The 22,725-nt window shown below is 39.1% G+C and overlaps 1 protein-coding gene across 1 annotated transcript; it reads right to left on the bottom strand.

Moving 5' to 3' along the window:
• Positions 1 to 11,862: 11,862 nt before the first annotated feature.
• Positions 11,863 to 20,816, bottom strand: hexa (hexosaminidase A (alpha polypeptide)). The gene is made up of 12 exons (XM_080027831.1): positions 20,774 to 20,816; positions 20,644 to 20,690; positions 20,377 to 20,487; positions 20,186 to 20,287; positions 18,972 to 19,104; positions 18,522 to 18,702; positions 18,020 to 18,106; positions 17,865 to 17,937; positions 17,098 to 17,272; positions 12,972 to 13,062; positions 12,741 to 12,848; positions 11,863 to 12,627 (listed from the first exon to the last, which is right to left on the bottom strand). Exons 4-12 carry the CDS (start codon positions 20,279 to 20,281, stop codon positions 12,564 to 12,566), a joined length of 1,008 nt encoding a protein of 335 aa, XP_079883957.1. The 5' UTR covers positions 20,282 to 20,287; positions 20,377 to 20,487; positions 20,644 to 20,690; positions 20,774 to 20,816; the 3' UTR covers positions 11,863 to 12,563.
• Positions 20,817 to 22,725: the final 1,909 nt, after the last annotated feature.

Raw genomic sequence — 22,725 nt, 5'->3', positions numbered from 1 at the left:
TGTGAAAGCCAATATGAAGCTAATGACCTCAGCTGGTCCCCCTATATTTCAAGTGTATAGGCCTATACTGTATATACAGCTTCGGAAAGTATTAAGAGACCAGTCGGGAGTTTTCTTAAATCTTCATCTCTAGCCTACATAACTTATTTAACATGCTTTTAATGACAAAAAATGTATTGGAATTTGGAAGAAATGTTTTAGTAGCCTACAGTAGACTATTTGTTTTTTTTATTTGATAGGGGATATAGAACGTTGTGTTTCATATACTAAGTTGTATCTGGCAACATCCGAAGTGATGTCCGTAGAATTGATTTGAAACCACTGCAGATTTAATTTAGTTGTTTAAAAAACAGTTTAAATTATCATGGCGCCATCATAGAAAACGGAGAAGAAGAGGATACTAAATTATAAAGGTTGGCCTACTGTAGCATCAATTTACGAAGGCTGTCAATTAATTAGTTCAGTTGACATTTCATTTCACGTAGGCCTACAAACTTGATAAAGAAATTCCACAGAATAGAAATATAGCCTACATCAGGTCGGCAATCAGGCCGCGCCCCCTTTGGGGTGAAAACAATACGTCTTACTCCATTGACACAGCGATCATTCAAAATAAGCCGTTATAGCTCAAATCTGCAATGTCCTGAGCTGTTGTGTGGTTTACTAAGTAAAAAACAAACATCATGGTGTTATTCCTTTGCCATGCCCCCAAAAATTCCCCTAAATAAGGGCTGTATGACAGCAGGAAGCTCCCGGCTTCCCCTGTGCTCTGCATCCAGTGGGAGTATGCTATCGTGTTAGGACCGCTGGTACAGTCTAGTCAAGGCATAGCACTATAATATTAACATAGTTAGCATTATTACAGACAACAACACTTAAAATAACTATTATTTCACGTGTAATCAGCTTAAATAGAGACTCAGTGAGGTGAAGATATATATCAGGACATGATTAGGCTACTCGATATCTCTGGCCAATGGGTCGGATCATTGCGCCAGCTTGATGCTGAGAGACTAAAAAGACATGGTTTTAGATTGACCAAATTAATCATTTATAAGTGTCTTTAACGTTATCCAGCAGGCAGAGTTGTTGTAAAGGATATTGTCATTGTGTCGGTCGGTCAAATTTTTACTTATTTACCTCTGATCGTTTTCTTTTTGTGCTGTTTTGGACCGCAATTTTGCATTACAATCAATGGCACGATCGGTTTGTTCTCCCCCAAAGGGGGCGTGGCCTGATTGCCGACCTGATGGGGCGTGGCGACGAGAGTTCCATATGTAGCCTAGACTACACATCATGTAATGATATGAAATTAATATCTTGGAGTGTGCGCGCGTGCCAGGATTCTAGTTTGTTATTATGACCTTTGTTATCGACGTCAGGTATAACGTTCTAAATTCGCGGTACTTTAGAACGAAGGCAATCGCTGGCCACAGTAGTTGGCACACACATCATTTGAGGTTGGTTTGTAGACCCCCCTCGGGGTTTTTTCTTCGTTCTTTTTCTTGACTCCTTGATACCCGTGGATTCGAGACACATAGGGTTGAATTCCATTATTTATAGCCTAGATAGCCTACGTCTTTTTTACGCATTAGGCTATGCTTGTCGTTTACGCATTAGGCTATGCTTGTCGTTTTATGACTGTCATGGTTAGATTTTGTTGAAGAGTTTAGGTTTTGGAAAAAAGATTTGCAGCTCCTGCAACTAGGCTACAGGAGGAACTATAGCCTATAGGGTGGCACTCGCACAGCAGTAGAAAATAGGGCCTACTTATCTTCAAATAGCTCTTTAGTCTTGATAAATTGCTGTAGTTTGCCTGATTTTCTCTAAAGGTCCTAGCTGATGAATCCTAAACATAGCACCTAAAAGGTAAGGATCTACGTTTTGCTGTCTGTAAAGTTGTTAGGTGATGGTGTGTCCTAAAGGCCAGTGTGAGTGTTGTGACAGCTTCGTTAAAGTGACTGCAGTGGTCTCTGTTTTGTTTTTGTCTTGCCACTCTCACCTCTTTTCTGTCTATAACACAGAAACACATAGGCTAGCCTATTCATTTCTCATGATGTGCTCTTCTGTTTCTCTGCACACTTCTGTTTCTCTTTCTTACCTGTGACCATAGTTCTTTTTTATGTATTCTTTAATGGACAATGCAGTTTTACATGTTTCCAATAGAGAATGCAAATTATTTGAAATTGAAATATCAATTTTACCTGTAATGTTTTTGAAATATTTTCTTTGCCTCACAAGTAGGTGTTGTGTTCTTTTTGTTACTTTTTTTGAAATCTTTATGTTATGTCAAGACAGGATGGTCTATCTTGTGCAATTTTTCCAAACTTTACTTCCAGAGTTTTTTGAAAGTGTTTTTTATTATTTAATTTTATTTATTTATATCTATTTTGTCAAGACCCCTCCCAGCCTTCAAAATGTGTCCATTATGCACATTTTGTTCCAAATGTACTTCAACTCTAAGTTTACTTTTAAGAGTTTTTGTAAAATTGCCTTGCTAACTATATTTATGTTCGGAAAATTATCCCTTTTAGGCAGTTCCTCTTCAGGAAACTTTCAAAGTTACCTACATTTTTGAGTTTTTAGAAGTTTCTCATTTCCCAATTATGGCTGGTGTCATGTGTATTCCCTTTTATCCCATCTTGTTATTTTTTTCCCCCAAAGTTAGTTAAAATGTTTTCTAATGTGACACATTTTTGAAAGTCAAGTCACCAGCAAAACATGGAAAATCATCCCTCTATTGCAATTCTTCCCAATCACATATTCAGGTTTACCTCAATTCAAGAGCATTTGGAAGTTGGCCTTTGCCAATAGAGAGTGGTGTCTTTGCAATTTTTCTTTGTTTTGCTTTTTGTTTTTTTAATATGTATTGTGTGCTTTTAAGACACCGTCAAGCCTTGCAACATAGTCCAACTGTACAATTTTTTTTAAACGTATATTCAAGTTGACATAACTTGTTGTATCTCCCAGACAGTCGTCCATTATCATTTTTACATTCATGTCTTTTCCCGTTATGTACCGTCAAGACACCTTGGAACAGGGTCCTACTTGTGCAATGCTATACCGCGAAATATCAATTTGACCTCACCTGGAATTTTTGGAAAATCTTTTTTTGCCAACTAGATTGCTGTATTCTAGTTTCATTCTTTTTGTTGTTGAAGTTTTCAATTTTGTACTGTCATGACACCTGTAAGCTTTGGAAAAGGAATTTGTTTTATGTAGTTCCTGCAATCCCCTTCAGGAAACGTTCAAAGTTACCTCAATTTAAAAAGTTTTTGGAAGTTTTACAATTTACAATAATGGCTGCTGTAATTTTAATTTTTTTTTCTCCATATTGTTCTTTATTTCCCCAAAATTACTTTACATTTTTTCAATGTACTGTCAATACACCAGCAAAACATATAAACATTTCCCTCTATTGCAATTCTTCCCAAGCAGATATTAAGCTTTACCTCAATTCAAGAGCTTTTGGAAATTTGCCTTTGTTTTTGTTTTTAGTTTTTTCATATGTATCATTGAACTTTCAAGACAGTCATAACTGAAAGAATGGGATCGCGGGTACAAGCGGCCAAAATGGGGTTTCTCAGGAGGGTGGCTGGCGTCTCCCTTAGAGATAGGGAGCGAAGCTCAGACATTCCTGAGGACCACGGGGCAGAGCCGCTTCTCCTTTGCGTAGAGAGGAGCCAGTTGACGTGGTTCGGGCATCTGGCAAGGATGCCCCCTCAGCGCCTCCCTAGGGAGGTTCTTTTAGGCACATCCAGCTGGGAGGATGCCTCTGGAAAGACCCAGGACTAGGTTCAGAGATTATATCTCCAAGCTGGCCTGGGAACGCCTTGGGATGCCCCAGTCAGAGCTGGTTAATGTGGCCGAGAAAAGAGAAGTTTGGGGTCCAAACGCTCGAGCTCCTGCCCCCGTGAAGCGACCCCGGATAAGCAGTTGAAGATGAGATGATGATGAGATGACTTCCAGGAAACCTGCAAACTTCGCAAGAGGCTCTATCATGTGCAATTATTCCCAAATTAACGTCAACTTTTACTTTACTTAAAGATTTTTTATTTATTTTTTTATTTGCCAACTAGATTGTTGTATTCTAGTATTTTTCTTTTTTTCAATTAAGTTTTAAATGTTGTACTGTCATGGCGCAAGCTCTGTAAGAGGAACCCTTCTTTAACGTTCCTCTTCAGGAAACTTTGAAGGTTACCTCAATTTAAGAGATTTGAAAGTTTTTCATTGCCCAATTATGGCTGGTGTCATGTGTATTCCTTTTTTCCCATCTTGTTCTTTTTTTCCAGAGTTACTTTTCTTTTTTTCTAATGAGAAAAGTGTTTTTAATTCAATTTAATTTAATTTAATTTATTTATTTGTATTTTGTAATGTCAAGACATCTTCCAGCCTTCCGAAGGGGTCCATTATCCACATTTTGTCCTAAATGTACTTCCACTTTAACTTTACTTTAAGAGTTTTTGTAAAATTTTCTTTGCTAACTAGATTTCTGTATTCTTATTTTTTTCTTTTAAGTTTTCACTTTTGTACTGTCATGACATCTGCAAGCTTTGGAAAATTATTTGTATATGTATTTACTCTGATCCTCTTCAGGAATTTTTCAAAGTTACCTCAATTTAAGAGATTTGAAAGTTTTTCATTGCCCAATTATGGCTGGCGTCATGAAATTCCCCCCCCCCCCCATCTTGTTCTTTTTTTCCCCAAAATTACTTTAAATTTTTTTCTAATGTGAAAAGTTTTTGGATGTCTATTTTATTTGACTTAACTCCATTTAATTATTTCTATTTTGTAATGTCAAGACACCAGCAAAACATGGAAAATCATCCCTCTATTGCAATTCCTCCAGAGCAAATCTTCAGCTTTACCTTAATTCAAGAGCGTTTGGAAGTTTGGATTTGCCAATACAGTGTGGTGTCTTTGCAATTTTCCTTTGTTTTGTTTTTTGTTTTTTCAAATGTATCGTGTACTTTTAAGACACCGTCAAGCCTTGCAACATAGTCCAACTTGTAAAAAAAGAAATTCAAACGCATATTCATTTTACATAACTTGAAAAGCATCTCCCAGACGGTCGTCCATTATAATTTTTACATTTATTTATCTTTTATATTTTCCGTTATGTACTTTCAAGACACCTGTATGCCTTGGAACAAGGTCCTACTTCTGCAATGCTACCGCAAAATATAAATTTTACTTCACCTGGAAAGTTTTTGAAAATTTTCTTTGCCAACTGGATTGATGTATTCTATTTTTTTTTCTCTTTTTTATGTTTTCAATTATGTACTTTCATGACACCTGAAAGCTTTGGAAAAGGATTTATTTATGTAGTTCCTGTAATCCTCTTCAGGAAACTTTCAAAGTTACCTCAATTTAAGAGAAGTTTTTCATTTCCAATAATGGCTGGTGGCATGTTATTTATTTCCAAACGATTCCTTTACATGTTTATTAATGTGAAGAGTTTTTAGAAGTGTTTTATAATTTATTTATTTATTTCTATTTTGTACTGTCAAGACACCAGCAAATCATGGAAAATGGTCCCTCTATTGCAATTCTTCCCAAGCAAATGTTCAAGTTTAGCTCAATTCAAGGGCCTTTGGAAGTTTGCCTTTGCTGATAGAGGGTGGTGTCTTTGCAATTTTCCTTTGTTTTTGTTTTTTGTTTTTTTCATAATGTATCATTGAACTTTCAAGACAGTCGTAACTGAAAGAATGGGATCGCTGGTACAAGCGGCCAAAATGGGGTTTCTCAGGAGGGTGGCTGGCGTCTCCCTTAGAGATAGGGAGCGAAGCTCAGACATTCCTGAGGACCACGGGGCAGAGCCGCTTCTCCTTTGCGTAGAGAGGAGCCAGTTGACGTGGTTCGGGCATCTGGCAAGGATGCCCCCTCAGCGCCTCCCTAGGGAGGTTCTTTTAGGCACGCCCAGCTGGGAGGATGCCTCTGGGAAGACCCAGATTGTTGTATTCTAGTATTTTTCTTTTTTTCAATTAAGTTTTAAATGTTGTACTGTCATGACACCTGCAAGCTCTGTAAAAGGAACCCTTCTTTGCCGTTCCTCTTCAGGAAACTTTGAAGGTTACCTCAATTTAAGAGATTTGAAAGTTTTTCATTGCCCAATTATGGCTGGTGTCATGACATTTTCCCCCCATCTTGTTATTTTTTTCCCCAAAATTACTTTACATTTTTTTCTAATGTGAAAAGTTTTTGAATGTCTATTTTATTTGACTTAATTTTATTTAATTATTTCTATTTTGTAATGTCAAGACACCAGCAAAACATGGAAAATCATCCCTCTATTGCAATTCATCCAGCGCAAATCTTCAGCTTTACCTTAATTCAAGAGCGTTTGGAAGTTTGCATTCGCCAATACAGTGTGGTGTCTTTGCAATTTTCCTTTGTTTTGCTTTTTGTTTTTTTAAATGTATCGTGTACTTTTAAGACACCGTCAAGCCTTGCAACATAGTCCAACTTGTAAAAAAAAAATTCAAACGCATATTAATTTTACATAACTTGAAAAGTATCTCCCAGACGGTCGTCCATTATAATTTTTACATTTATTTATCTTTTATATTTTCCGTTATACGTACTTTCAAGACACCTGTATGCCTTGGAACAAGGTCCTACTTCTGCAATGCTACCGCGAAATATCAATTTTTTGATATTTTCTTTGCCAACTGGATTGATGTATTCTATTTATTTTTTCTCTTTTTTATGTTTTCAATTATGTACTTTCATGACACCTGAAAGCTTTGGAAAAGGATTTATTTATGTAGTTCCTGTAATCCTCTTCAGGAAACTTTCAAAGTAACCTCAATTTAAGAGTTTTGGAAGTTTTTCATTTCCAATAATGGCTGGTGGCATGTTATTTATTTCCAAACGATTCCTTTACATGTTTATTATTGTGAAGAGTTTATAGAAGTGTTTTATAATTTATTTATTTATTTCTATTTTGTACTGTCAAGACACCAGCAAATCATGGAAAATGGTTCCTCTATTGCAATTCTTCCCAAGCTAATGTTCAAGTTTAGCTCAATTCAAGCGCCTTTGGAAGTTTGCCTTTGCTGATAGAGGGTGGTGTCTTTGCAATTTTCCTTTGTTTTTGTTTTTTGTTTTTTTCATAATGTATCATTGAACTTTCAAGACAGTCGTAACTGAAAGGATGGGATCGCGGGTACAAGCGGCCAAAATGGGGTTTCTCAGGAGGGTGGCTGGCGTCTCCCTTAGAGATAGGGAGCGAAGCTCAGACATTCCTGAGGACCACGGGGCAGAGCCGCTTCTCCTTTGCGTAGAGAGGAGCCAGTTGACGTGGTTCGGGCATCTGGCAAGGATGCCCCCTCAGCGCCTCCCTAGGGAGGTTCTTTTAGGCACGTCCAGCTGGGAGGATGCCTCTGGGAAGACCCAGGACTAGGTTCAGAGATTACATCTCCAAGCTGGCCTGGGAACGCCTTGGGATGCCCCAGTCAGAGCTGGTTAATGTGGCCCAGAAAAGAGAAGTTTGGGGTCCAAACGCTCGAGCTGCTGCCCCTGTGACCCGACCCCGGATAAGCGATAAGGTTGAAGATGAGATGATGATGAGATGATTTGCAGGACACCTGCAACTTTGCAAGAGGCTCTATCATGTGCAATTATTCCCAAAATCACTTCAACTTTTACTTTACTTAAAGAGTTTTTTTTTCTTTGCCAGCTAGATTGTTGTATTCTAGTATTTTTCTTTTTTTCAATTAAGTTTTCAATTTTGTACTGTCATGACACCTGCAAGCTCTGTAAAAGGAACCCTTCTTTGCCGTTCCTCTTCAGGAAACTTTGAAGGTTACCTCAATTTAAGAGATTTGAAAGTTTTTCATTGCCCAATTATGGCTGGTGTCATGACATTTTCCCCCCATCTTGTTCTTTTTTCCCAAAAATTACTTTAAAATTTTTTCTAATGTGAAAAGTTTTTGAATGTCTATTTTATTTGACTTAATTTTATTTAATTATTTCTATTTAGTAATGTCAAGACACCAGCAAAACATGGAAAATCATCCCTCTATTGCAATTCCTCCAGAGCAAATCTTCAGCTTTACCTTAATTCAAGAGCGTTTGGAAGTTTGCATTTGCCAATACAGTGTGGTGTCTTTGCAATTTTCCTTTGTTTTGTTTTTTTAAATGTATCGTGTACTTTTAAGACACCGTCAAGCCTCGCAACATAGTCCAACTTGTAAAAAAAATTGAAACGCATATTCATTTTACATAACTTGAAAAGAGTCCATTATAATTTTTACATTTATTTATCTTTTATATTTTCCGTTATGTAATTTCAAGACACCTTTATGCCTTGGAACAAGGTCCTACTTCTGCAATGCTACCGCGAAATATCAATTTTACCTCACCTGGAACGTTTTTGAACTGCAAGCTCTGTAAGAGGAATCTTTCTATGTCGTTCCTCTTCAGGAAACTTTCAAGGTTACCTCAATTTAAGAGTTTGTTTTACAGTTTTCCAAAGTTACGATAATTTTTTTCTAATGTGAAGAGTTTTTAAAAGTGTTTATTTTTATTTTTTTTATGTTGCATTGTTAATACACCTTTCAGCCTTCCGAACGTGTCCATCATGCACATTTCATCCCAAACGTACTTCTGCTTTTACTTTACTTTAATAGTTTTTGGTATAATTGTTTTTGCCAAATAGATTGCTATATTCTTTTATTTTTCTCTTAACTTTGAAATTTTACCGTCATGACACCTGCAAGCATTGCATGTTCCTTTCTTGGAGTTCCTCTTCAGCAAACTTTCAAGGTAATCTCAATTGAAGACTTTTTGAAAGTCTATCATTGCCCAATGATGGGTGCGGTGTCATGTTTATTCTTTTTCCCTTTTTGTTTTTCTTTTCATGTTTTCGATTTGAAGATAATTTGTTTGTTTGTAAGATCTTTTTTTACTTTGCACCAGCAAGTTTTTCGTTGCCTAAAAGTTGTTGTCTTCTCTGCCGTTCCTTCTCCCTCTCTTCCTCTTTACAGAACCAGGACTTCTCTGTAACTGCATTTTGTCTTTTTTCCCCCTATCTCTCTGTCAATTTGTTTGATGGCTTTTGTCTGTGTCATGGATCCAGACCTTCTCCATTCAGGACATTTCTGTTTAAAGTTGTAGTCTCCGTCCAAGTTTCTCAGGTAGAAAGGAGGTCCTGGCTCATATCATTTGTTGTGGCACCTGGAAGTTGCGTTGTATTATCCACTTTTTTTTTAATCTCAAAACTGTTTCTCTATTGTTGACATTTTCTAACTTTTTACATTATAAATAATACCAATGTCATTATCATGATATTACTTTTCATCCATCATAATTACTCCATAAACTACAATCTTTGTTTGAACATACTATTGCAGGGGATCCGTTCTTTTCCTGAGGTTTCTCACATTTTTCTCTCGTTAAAGGGTTTTTATGTGGAATTCTCTATTTGAACCAAGTTTCTAGGGATGAGAATGTTGATAAACTTATCTCTGAGACAAACTAAAAAAAACGTGTGAGGTGTATTTTTTATGCCAAGTCAACTTGGGATTCCTTTCAGTTCTTGTTTCCTTCATGAAGACATGAAAAATGCCAACTGCCAATATGTGTTAATAAGCTTATTCACATATTTAGCCAACAACACGTATAATGCCAATGTATTTGTTTATCCTTTTTTGTTGTTTAAACTGGTAGCTGGTCTAATCGTAGTGTGTAGGGGTGTGTGATGTTATATTTTGAGACTTTATTGTTACAGTAGCAGCTGTTACGAAGAAAAACAACTGACCCATTGTCTCCTTACCAACATTAGGCCTACTTTATTACATTTCAGTGCAAGACAACATCATACCGGCAGAATTATTTAAAAATTCAAAATCTACATTATATACAGTATATTTTGCAGGCATCTGTTCAACATACAGTGCAACACTTTGGTTTCCTACTAGGCAGGGTTTTCTTTTTAATGTACATCTCGTGACTGCTTCAGAAGCAAAGTTTAAAATTAAAGCACATTACTCAAATAGTTCAATAAAGTAGTTAATTAAAATTTTTTAATGATAAATATAGACAGTAAGATAGGCCCCTAAGAAAGAATTTAAGCGTCCTGATACTTGATTGGAAAAACTAAATATTAAAGCCACTACGAGTAACATTGCACGTTGACGGCCCCTTTGGACAAAAGTGGTAGTATTTTTACGACGCCAGCTGTCTTGAAGCTGTTTTCTAGCTCGTGCCGGGTGTGCAAGATTCAAATGATCAGGAAGCAATATAGTGCATGTCCGTGAGTTGAAAGTGTGAGGGCACCGGACTCTTTTCGGCTCCGTGAGAGTGGTTAGTGACACAGCATCAACTAATGCCAGTCAGTCATACACAGGGCTGGATCTAGGCATAGGCATTCTAGGCACGTGCCTAGGGCCCATTTCCACAAGGGGGCCCAGTGAGAAGGAAAACATTTTTTATTTTATTTTATTTTTTTTTTAGGTTTTTTTTTACGGTATGTGTTTGATATTAACATCATATTATGCAAATGTAAGTTATCATACAAAAAAAGGAATACAATTTTTTGGTCTGGATAGTTAATAGCCTATTAATTTAATCAGTTCATCCGAGGTTAACTTATCACTCGGTATTGAGTTTATTTAAAAAAATTGGAAATTGGGCTGCCCTCAGTTGCCCATGCACTGTGTATACTGTAGTCTATAGCCTATTTCAGCCTCGTCTGTGGAAAAAAAGATAGCTGGACAACAGAGTTCTTCTGCTTCGTTCCTCTCACTGCATTTAAATGCATTCATAATATTAAAGAGAAATATGTTCCGTAAAAGAAAAAAAAGCACCATCCCAGAGGACACTGAATTATATTTTTATTTTATTTATATATTATATTTTTTCTATATTAACATTTTTATGGAAAATCCATGTCTTTCTTCGATAGCTTTTATTTCTACTTCATTCGAGCCAGTATCTCCAAATTATTTGTTCACACAAAATTCCTCAGATTTAGCCTCTTAATTTCCCTCTCAAAGTGCACCAAATTCATGCATTTCACTTTAAAAAGGTAAAAAAAATCTCCCGGGGGGGCATACCCCCGGACCCCCCTAGGAAAGTCAGGATCTCGGCTGGCTAGTATTTTCACTAAGCTGGACATTGGAGGCACTAGGGATGAACTGGGTGTGTGAATGACATTTAACAATAGTCAATCATTTGGCCACGATAACATTGGAGAGGGGGGCCCTAATCAAATTCGGCTTAGGGCCTCATGAAGGCTTGGGCCGGCTCTGCTCCCCGGTTATAATTTTAGTCGTCAAACCCAGAGTTTTTCTGTGCTGCGTCTCAGACCGGCGATGTCTCACTGTGAATTTCGCCGTTACCCACCACAGAGTTCCATGCCAGGTTTCACCAGGTGAATCGCTGCTTCGCTCACGCAAGGCTTTTGTGTTAGATCAGGCTTGCACGAGCGTTTTAACTTTATGCTGAATAAAGCATTGCACTGCACTGTTTTTCATCCAGTTGGAAAAATTGCTCCCACACTGGACTATGCACGCACCTTACAGAAATGCTCCTGCAGTGAGCTCGCACACTCGGTTACGTTTCTCTTTACTCCCGTTTACAAACGCGCAACTCTTAAACAAATGAATGAGCATAATACTCTTGTGGCAGTTCAAATGTAGGCCTACGTAGTTTTTCACCAAATCGTGAAGTATCCGTTTGGAGGGGGCCCGAAAAAATGCGGTATGCCTAGTGTAATCTTTCTTCTTAATCCGGGCCTGGTCATACACACACCTGATTGCAATGAGTTGATGCAGTGTCACCTCTCATGGAGCTGAAAGATTCCATGTCCTCACACAAAGCGATTGAACGAGAGACGGCACTTAGTATGGATCACGATAAGGTAATGTGTTTATGTTGTTGTAAATAATGACTATTTCAGATGAATAATGATCATCTGATGATGCTGGTGAGGCAAAGTTAACTTTGTTTTAGTAGGCTACCGCTCATTCATTTGGGAGTAAACACTGCAGACTAGTTCGCTCCTGTGAAATTGTGTATACGTTGCTTGGCAACGCCCTCCTGCCCGCCTATCACTCTCCCTTTTAGCTTTCCTTCATTGCATTTTCTTTTTTTTCTTTGATGGTTCAGCCCCGTTATCAGTCATTATGACCACAAATAACTGTCTCAAACAAGGCTCCCACTCCCCTTCCCTCACCTGGAGGGATAGACTTCTCAAATCGCATTGCTGCGCCACACTGAAATCTGCGACCAATACGGATATGTGACCATAGAGCATGCACGCGTGTACCGAAAATCGGACTGGGTGTGCGACCAGACCAAACGCAGTAATAAAAACTATATAAAAACGTCTTTCTTTGCACTGATGGTCTCGTTTGCTGTTAAAGGTAATGTATGATTATGAGAGGAAACATGAGGCTGTTTAAAAGATATTTAAATGTTACTCGGAGCTGCTTTAATTAAAAACAATGATTTTACTTCACGTTTAATATTTTTTACATCAGAAGGCATCTATGAACTTGATTAGTTCAAACTTCTTCCCGGAAAAATATTTTTCAATGTTGATCCATCCAACATCTTCAAACACCTTGGTATTCATGTTTGCAGTGTCCAATAAACAGAGGCTCAGCTTGGATGCCTCGCCTTGAAGAGAAAAGGAAAGCAGAAACGTCATAATTTTATGAAGCTGACATGAGAAAGTGTCCTTGTTAAAGTATTTTAGCACTAGAAAGTGTTGGATAGAAAGTGTAAAGTACCTGACGAGGTTGCAGCGAAAGTCCTGTAAACGAGGAAATGCCTTGTCAACACTGAAGGTCTGCTTCTCATCACTCCACAGCCTCTCTGCAGCAGCACCCGCCCGTGGCCTGTGATTTCGGGTGATGCCGTTGATTATTTTGAATAATTACATTTGTTTTAAAAACAATTATTTTGTTAAATATATTACGTTGAACGGTTTTGTCATTTTATGGGACTTTTGGATTTCTTACCAGAGACGTGACATGAGATTGGTGGCATCAACATATTCCCCCCACATACAGACCTCACCGCCTATCACCAGCTTCTTCTGTTCCTCAGTACCTGAGGGAATTGGGGATAGATTTAATTTAATAAAATGCTGGACAAACTAGCATTGAGTAGTACCAAGCAAAACCATCACTCCAAATGTATCATGCCACTTCCAAGTCAAAACTCAGCAGCTCAGTGTTCAAATGGGGCTTTATAACTGACACATTCCCAATGGCTGTTCACCATACAAGAGCAGCCAGCAGGATCCTCATACCAGCTTTGGTGATCCTGCTGAGCTCTGCCTGATAAGCAGCTGGGATACCCTTCCAAATATGCAGCACTGTGTCCTTAGGAATCTGCGAAGGGCGACAAACATGCTTTTGCATTTCTTTGCTATATTGCTACTGATTTGTCTGCATGCTGGATCTTTGAACTGATTTAAGTGTTTATGAATATGAAGAGTTTGCATCTTATCCATGGTGTTGTATATCTAAAATCATTGTGAGCTGGTACAAAAGTTATTAAACCTCTCTACTACGGGGGCGCCTTTAGCTCAGTTGGTAAGCCCCCCCCCCCATGGGCCTCGGCCAGCAGCAGACCCGGGGTCGATTCCAGCCCGCGGTCGTTCTCTGCATGTCACTCCCCTCTCTCTGCCCCATTTCAACTCTGTCTCTACACTATCAATAAAGCATAAAAATGCCAAAAAAAAAAAATCTCTACTCTCTATTACTGTGTCAAAATTCTACCTGTATAATGCAGACAAATACTAGGTTGAATACAGATTGTAGAGTGTTCCATTGAAATCTTGATTTTTTTGGGTTTTTAAAAGTTTCACAGCTAATGTAGCCGTTAGCACACTCAGGATCTCGTAATTACGAGATAAAGATCACCCTCTCATTCATCAATAACGATGCCTGTGTGTGTGTGTGTGTGTGTGTGTGTGCAGACGAGGTGAACCTAGCCATAGGCAAACGTAGGCAATTGCCTTGGTTTCCGGACTACAATGGGCCCCATAATCAATAAAATTATTTTAAATATTTTTTTACTGTTCATGCATTAATCAGCGATCGCATCGGGTACTGAGGGACACTCTTTCAGCTTTACGCCCGTGATCAGCTGCTGAGGTCCGACTGGGCTTTTCTACTGAACAGTCCAAGTGACTGCATATCTGCGCAAAGTTGACATGGCTATACTCATTGTCATTCCATCCTTGTAGAAAGTTTGCATGTGTTTGTATGAGTCAAGGATCACACCGAGTTTAAACGACTGCATTTAATCCAAGCTTTCAATAAAACTGCGCTTCGATACAGTAACAAACAGGAGGTAAAAGTAAACTAGCCCACCGGGCATTCTGATTGGATGAGGCAACACAGTGGCTCATAGTGAACAAACTGCATATATTTTAAAAGTAACATATTATGCACTTTGCTGTCAATTTTATATGGTCTAAGTAGTCCCTAATACTTATTTTTTTAGATGTTTGCTGAAAAACCCGTTCAGATCATTTATTGTAGCAAGCCTCTATACCCTGATTGTCCTCTGGTCTCAGGATGACCTATATTTGTGCGATCTGGCTGGCCCCTACCACACAAATCAGTGAAAAAAATATCTTCAAAATTTACTTCCACACTATTAAGTTACAATCCTTTGTCCTGTTAAAAACGGGGCATTTCCAGACTGGTGTGGGTAAAATAATTATGTTTTTATGACCAAAATCTCAGTGCTTGTCTCGAAGCTAGCCCGTGAGCTACCGGCTAAAAATACCACACAAATCGGTGAAAAAAATATCTTCAAAATTGACTTCCACACTATTAAGTTACAATCCTTTGTCCTGTTAAAAACGAGGCATTTCCAGACTGGTGTGGGTAATAGAATTATGTTTTTATGAGCAAAAGCTGAATGCTTGTCCCAAAGCTAAATAGCTATACACCAGTCAGGCAAAAATACCAATAAAAACATTTCTTTCAGTTTCACTGTTTGCAAAAACCCACAAGTAGCTTCCTATCCGTTGTGTTATTAAAAACGAGGCATAGACTGCTGTGGTTAAGATAAATTAGTGGAGTATGATCAAAAGCATTCTGTGTTGGTGTATGTAACATTCAGGCTGTAGGCTATGGGCATCTTGTCGCTTAGCGGGGAAAGCAACATGGCTGTCGCTCGGAACATTTTCAAGAAGATCTCATGGGATCTCGGGCACGGGATCTCGGGGCCGTGGACTAATAAGAAATGGGGGGGAGGGGTTATCATAGACTACTGCACGGTGGACATTTCTGGTTACTAATGTGAGGGGGAAGCATCGGAAGCATGGACATATAAAGAAAATATGGGGATGTGGCTGTGCCGGCGAGAATTCTGACTGGAGTATATTGGGGGGAGGGGTGGGGGTTTCAGAAAGGGGGACAGTGAGAAAAGGAGAGATTGTTATTTTTTTTTGATATTTTGGCAGTCTCTAGGCACACCGTGGCCCCATGGATATGTTAGAACTAGAGGTGGGCATAGATTAATTTTTTTAATCTAGATTAATCTAGATTAATTTTGGAATTAATCTAGATTAATCTAGATTAAAATGGCTCATTTGAATTCATTCATAATATGTGTGTGCTCCCTAAATAATGACTCAAAGTAAGTCTTTGAGAACGTGTTTCTCAAGCCAGGTGGCGCATCAGACCAGGGGCTCATCTCCTGTTTCCAACATGCATCACAAACTGCTTGAGGAAGCTGTTCTACTATGATAATTGGTGATGAAAATAAATAATGTTCAACAAGATGTTACTTAGTAACGCGTTACCGGCATCGGACCTCTTTTTTCAGTAACGAGTAATCTAACGCGTTACTATCTCCAAACCAGTAATCAGATTACTCATCAAAGTCACTGTGCGTTACTTTTTCTGTCATTTTCCTTAGTGAAACATTTTACATAACTGCACAAATGACTGCGATTGCGATTTTATGTAAATAAATGTGCGCGCATGTGTCTCTAAACTCTCCAACTGCTCCAACCGCTCCTCTCGTCTTTTTGGTAGCGCCCCTCGTCTCTGCCATGCAGCGTGTGTGTGTGCCTGTCTGTGTCTGTGTGTGTGTGTGTGTGCAGCAGCATTACGGCCGAGTCGAACTGTGGCGCAAAACAAAGTTTTCCCCCCGATGAAATATAGCGTCTGCTATGGGGATATTTAGGATTCGGGTACGGTGACGTTGACGTTGAAGAGATAGAAGTGTTTAAAACTTGGAAACTTATAGTCACGTGGCGACCGGTGGCCACACACACCCACCCTGCGTTCCAATACCCGATTGTGTCGTGGGCAAGTGATGGAGAGAGAGAGAGCGGCGGGTGTGTGAGAGAAGCTTCGCCCCTCGTCTCAGCGTGTGTGTGTGTGTGTGTGTGTGTGTGTGTGTGTGTGTGTGTGCAGCAGCATTACGGCCGAGTCTAAGCTGAACTGTACAAATGACTGGCTCCCTGAGCCGAACCGGAGGTGGAATAAGAGATTAACGGCGATATTTATTTTATCGCCGATAAGAGTCTGGCGTTAACGCAGCACGTTAACGCCGATAACGGCCCACCACTAGTTAGAACACATTTAAAAAGTGCATTTAGCATAATATGTGACCTTTAACCAAATGCTAAAGTTAGCACACTCATGCCTATGGCTAGGTTCACCTCGTCTGCACACACACACACACACACACACACACAGGCATCGTTATTGATGAATGAGAGGGTGATCCTTATCTCGTAATTACGAGATCTTTATCTCGTAATTACGAGATCTTTTCTCGTAATTACGAGATCCTGAGTGTGCTAACGGCTACATTAGCTGTGAAACTTTTTTTTATTTGGTGAATGCTCAGCGCCACCGTAAAGCGCCACCGTAGACTGCCTTATAGAATAGGGACACATACAATTCTGTAACGTTGACACATGGACAACAGTCTTCACTGCCACCGTGTGTTTAAGCTACAGAAAGAACATTCTGTGTAAGAGCAGTGAAACAGGTTTGGTCATGTTTGACCAATTTGGTCAACTAAATGTCACCGGTAAATTTTGTAAGAGAAAGAAACCACAGCACAGTACAACCTAAACCAGGCACAGCACACAGGTTATTTTCTAACCCTTGAAGGCTAGGGGCCACACAGTGTAGTAGGGTGCCCAGTTGTGCGTGGGTCCTGGCTTGTCCAGATACCACGGAGAGGCCAGAATCGCCCTGAGCCCTGCTTTCACCACCCTGCGCACTTCACACAGGTAGCAGCCCTCTCTCCATATCTCCACCACTGATAAAGTGCTACGCTGTAACACAAGATAGACTAAAGAATATGAGACTTACCTGAACAGGTTGTGTGATACATGACATATACAGTATATCTTTATTAGACAATTTATTTAACATTTTAAAAAATACCGGTCATTGGTTCAAACCAAAGAGCCTGATGATATCGTTCATCTTAAAGGAATACTTCACCCATACGGAACCAGCGTTCTATCATTATAAAATAACTATTATAATATAATGAATTAGGTTTTTCTTCCCTCAGTCTTCCCTTAGTCTTCCCTTGGCCCAGCTCTCCTGTTAATCCTTACCCTTACTGTGATGTCACAAGAAGGAAACTGTAGGGTTAGACAGTGAGACCATAAAACACTCTTTCTGCCTTTTCTCAGGCTAAAATTATCCAATTTAAATGTTTTCTGCACATTTATACTAAATAGGATCTCCGAGTTCAATACACCTTCATATTCCAACCGGTGAAGTAGGCCTTTAAAGAAAATGTCCAAAATATTGAACATATAAGATATCTATATATAAAGTGTGTGAGCCTGTTAGGAAACCACTGACACAATTGTTTTGTTTTTATATCATGATATTTGTTAGGGGAATACTTACTTTTTCATGGTAGTCAAACACATCCTGCCACACAATAGGGGTCTTGTTGAGAGCTTTTGTGATATTCACAATGCTGGAAAAAGAAACAATAAGGGCACATTTGTAACATAATTTTGTTAGTGCATATCCCTGAGTTGTCTGTGTTCACCACCTACTTCTCCATGTAGAATGCTTCCAGTTTGGTGAAGTCTACTCCAAATCCCATCTTCTGCATGAATGCCCGCACATCAGGGTTTGATTTCCTATGAAAATAAGCAACGGAGTCATTACCCTTTATCTAATCATGATGATTGTTGAAACACATTTCCAGAAGCTTAAAGTTACATTAACTGAATTAAATGTGTTTTTTTAAACATATGTATATAGTTTTAAGGACATGTAACTGCATAACCTATCTGGGAGAGGATATCAACTTTTTCTTCCTTAAAAAAAAGAAAATAAATTTATTTTTGTAATTATTTTTAAATATAGATTTTATTTCAAATACATCAATATGTGTGAATTGTGCACTAAATTATCAAAATATCAGGGATGGATATGGGATACAAAAGGATCAAGTCAACAGTATTTAAACAATAGCAATCGAAACAAGGAAATCCTGGTTGAAATCATTAACAGTCAGGAAGCATTAAAGTGACCTGTCACATTTCAGCTTACCAGCAGGAAAAGTCAACTTCGTCCCCTCCTAAGTGGATATAGGAATCAGGAAACACTGATGAAACTTCCCTGAATAGTTTTGCCATGAACCGGTAGGTGGAGGGTAACGCTGGATTAACAGGACCGAAAGTACCAGAGGGAATGCCCCCTCTGTAGCAGGGAGTCAACAGATCAGACTGTCCTGGAGAATAAATGGGGATAAATCAGATTTAGTTCAGAATTGTATTAAAATATAATTCAAAAAGAGTCCACCACATAAGTAAAAGTCAAGCTCAATATTTATTACATGTGTTGTTGCCATTTATAGTATTTTGTTTGCAGGTTTGGCAGACAGGATTCCTTAGTACAACTATGAAAAGGAATCATTCCAAGTACTACACATGCTGAGGAGCAAGAAGCTGTGATTGGATTAAACAGTTATGTTGTGGTGTTATGGTTTTTGAGTTTTACCTTTTCCCCAAGATTTGGTGTGGCCAGGAGAATCAAACTCAGGAAGGACCCTTATTCCCCACAGCCTTGCATGTGAGATCACCCTTCTCACATCTGTCTGTGTGTAGATGTGAGTCATCGGATGGAAAGCCCCCTGAATCAGAGCCAGAAGCCTTTGTTCAGAGTGGAGGCAACTTTTACAGTATGTTTCTACCTTGTGAATCCACAAGTAGTAGGCCTACTACAAATCAGGAATGATATATAAAAAAAGGCTTTATCTTCTAAAATTCATATAAAATTGTTTGCAAGATAAATTATAATGAACGTGCCGATTGATGGTGGACATGACATGAGGCCGCTTATTCTATCTAATAATTATATCCTTTATTTAACCAAGTTAGTCTCATTGAGATTAAAATCTCTTTTACCAGAGAGACCTGGCCAAGATGGATAAATTGACTAATGCCTCGTTTCCACCGAGTAGAGCGGGTCGGATCGGAGCGGTTCGGTCCAGGTATTTTGGCTTTTCATTTGCCAAAAGTTGGGTAGGGTACGGATATAAGCACACTTAACCGCTCTAAGCCGCTCCTAAATTTGGTACTCCTCCGTTGGGGTACCAGCCGCCTGAAAGGGTGCTGAAAAGGCGGAGCTACACAAGGCGGAGCTACACATGCCGTCCGTTTATTGGTCGAAAAAATAATTTCCGCCGTGTGTAGTCACCTCGGCAAGAGTAAAGAGAGTCTTGTGTTTTGGCGAAAATGTGAGCGCAGCACTGTTTATTGTGTGGTGTTTTTCCTCGTCATTAAATTAATCAGTTGGCTACACTGTGTCCCACTGCTACGATGTCACGTAGCTGCCGCAGTCAGTGCTGTTCGCTCACTGTCTCTATCAGTTGCACCGAGCCGTCTCTGTGCATTTACGCTCACAACAACACGGGGGGAATAAATAAAGAAGCGGCTGGTTTGACCAAGCAAAAACGAGAGACTGCTGGCTTGACCACAGTTGTTCCACAGCCCAATAGTTTGACCCATATTCTGGCGGCTATCGCAGTCCAGCCTAAACCCCGCCCTACCAGTAGGCCTAATGATAGGGTCGGCGGTGGAAACACCACCGAGATTCTTAAAAGTGAGCTGTCCCGCTCTGAGCCGCTCCGCTCCGACCCGACCCGCTCTACTCGGTGGAAACGAGGCATAAAACATAGTTGTTATCGGCTCTCTTTAAGTAATATGACATACCTTACTAGAAAGGTCCGGAAAGGTGCGACTGTGATAGGGGAACGAGGGATCATCAACAATGTGCCAATGAAACACATTGAACTTACTGTAGGCCATTGCATCCTAAAAAGAAAGCCATATGTTAACAGCACTGATGACAATTGTGATAAATGAAACAGAAAGCTGAAGTTCAGATTGCGTTGTCTGATTACCAGAGTTTTTAAAATGGTCTGCAGTGGTAAATAGTGTCGTGAGGTGTCCAACAAAACGCCCCTGAACTGAAACCGAGGGAAGTCTTCAATCTCAGTCTTGTTCACAAAATACTAAAAAAAATAAACAGACGATCGAAAAAAAAAATTCTTTCAACTGACCCATCCCAAACATATCAAGATCTATAACAAGATACGATTGTGCATTCAATGATTAACTTCAGAGCAGAGGCACTATGTCGTTTAAGCATTTGAAAAATTCTGACTTACGGAGCCATAATCATCTTGATACACCAGCTGACTGAAAGTTTCCAGACCTGTGCTTCATCAGAGAATATACTATATTAACAGCAATCATAATATACACAAATAACATACAATATGTATTAGCAATATTGACCTCTTATGGCACCCCACACGGTTTCAGCATTCAGAGATACTCGTCCTGCAGAGACAGTCAGATTGTCTAGAACACACAAGTTAGATAATGCATCGTACCCCACCGGTTGGAACAGTTGCTATCACTGCCACTTTACTTGCGGTGCTCTGGCTCAGACAAATGCGGTGATACTTACATCTTTCAGAAGAGTCTTCATTTGGGTAACCCTCACAATCATCCCTGTCAACATTGATCTCAACAGTGAATGGTTTACCCTCACTTAATTGCAGGACAAAATTTGCTGTTGGACATCAAAGGGAAATTATTCAGTATTTGCTGGGTTAGCAGTTTTGTGCATACATTGCCCAGGCACATTCATTTTGACTATATATATATATATATATATATATATATATATATATATATATATAAATAAAAAATAAAATAAAATATCAATATTAAACTGACATTATCCTATGGTCTTGCGGGGGAAAATGTGAAGCTGTGCAACTCTGGTCCATTGTCATGGTGGCATTTTAGAGAGACAGGTCTTTGCTGATGGCTGACTGGTAACTGCTGTCTCTACAAAGCCCATTGATCTACATACAACGCAAACATGACAAACAACACATTCAAAACAAACCCAGTGAGCACTTTGCCCTGCTTTTTTGTCTATTCAGAGTCAAAGTCTTACAGGTGGGAATCACCAGATCATCTTCTCTTAATGATAACACTACATGAAAACGCCAGGGTTTACACATCAGGCCTATTAATGTTATAGGCCTAATAACAAGATATATAATGTAGACCTACAGCAAATGATGGTCCTATGAAAGTTATACGTAGACTAGTGCTGCGCAATACAAAGGTATTTTAGTAGCTTATCACAGAAACTCTTTAGGCCTACCTTAGTTGGTACACTTGTCAGTAGCCTAGGCTACGAGTTGACGACTTGACTTTATCACCTACCAGAAGAGTAGTCTGGAAAAATAAGCGAGAAATATCTCTTGAAAGCAGCATCCAAAACAGGACAGCCCTGCTGTGCAGCCGATTGTGTACCATGTCCAAAGTAAAAAGCCAGTGGGCTCAGTGGGTAACGCTCCGTTGAAGAGACGAACTTCTGGGGTAATGGCCACACTCCCTCCACTGCGTGTAGGGAAAGCTGGACGATAATAATAACTAGACCTATTAGTGGCATATTAGAATTTCGACGAACGTGTCGTCTAGAACTAGACATGACATCCATTTCCCATGGCACTGTCAGTATCTGTGCGGCACTCAGGATGCAGTCACATGACCAGGCCTGGGCCACTAGGTGTGGGTGTTTCTTTTTTGTCTGAATTCTATTTCAGCTCTGTTAGAATGTGTGTTATGTGAACAATATTGCCAAATAGAAGAAAATAATCTAGGCTAATATTCAACAATAAACAGCAAAACACAATTCATTAAGCTGTAGGTCCATAACAAAGGGACTGATAAGATAATGGCAAAAACAATTAGGCCTAATACAAATATTTGAATAAAAAAGTGTAAGTAGGCTATATAGGCAACCAATACAAATAGGCCTACCAACAATATCAAAAATAATAAATCAAACGCTACTTTTTATTTCTCTCAATTTAAAGGGTATAGGGCCTATACCCTTTAAAGGATTTTCTTTAGCCTATACTATAGGCTAAAGAAAATCCTTCATACCGTTTTAAGAAGGCCTACTGAATCTCTATAGGCTATTTAAGAATAATATCCTGTGGGTTAATAGTTGGCTATTCCTTTATAATTTGCAGTTTGATAATAGGCTACAACTTGTATAATAGGCCTACATTTACAGTTGCGTGATTAAAGCTAAGCTGAAACTGGGAGACCCCCCAAAAGGGTAGACTATACACAAGCCTTGGTTGGTTGCAAATACTTGATAAAATGTGAGAGCTTACAAAGTCCAAACACCGTTACATTCTGATAATTTTTTTCACCGA

The sequence above is a fragment of the Ammodytes marinus genome (genome assembly GCF_949987685.1).
Source record: "Ammodytes marinus genome assembly, chromosome: 5".
NCBI lineage: Eukaryota > Metazoa > Chordata > Actinopteri > Uranoscopiformes > Ammodytidae > Ammodytes > Ammodytes marinus.
The sequence above is the reverse complement of the archived record's forward strand: the minus strand, read 5'-3'. Positions and strand labels throughout refer to the sequence as shown.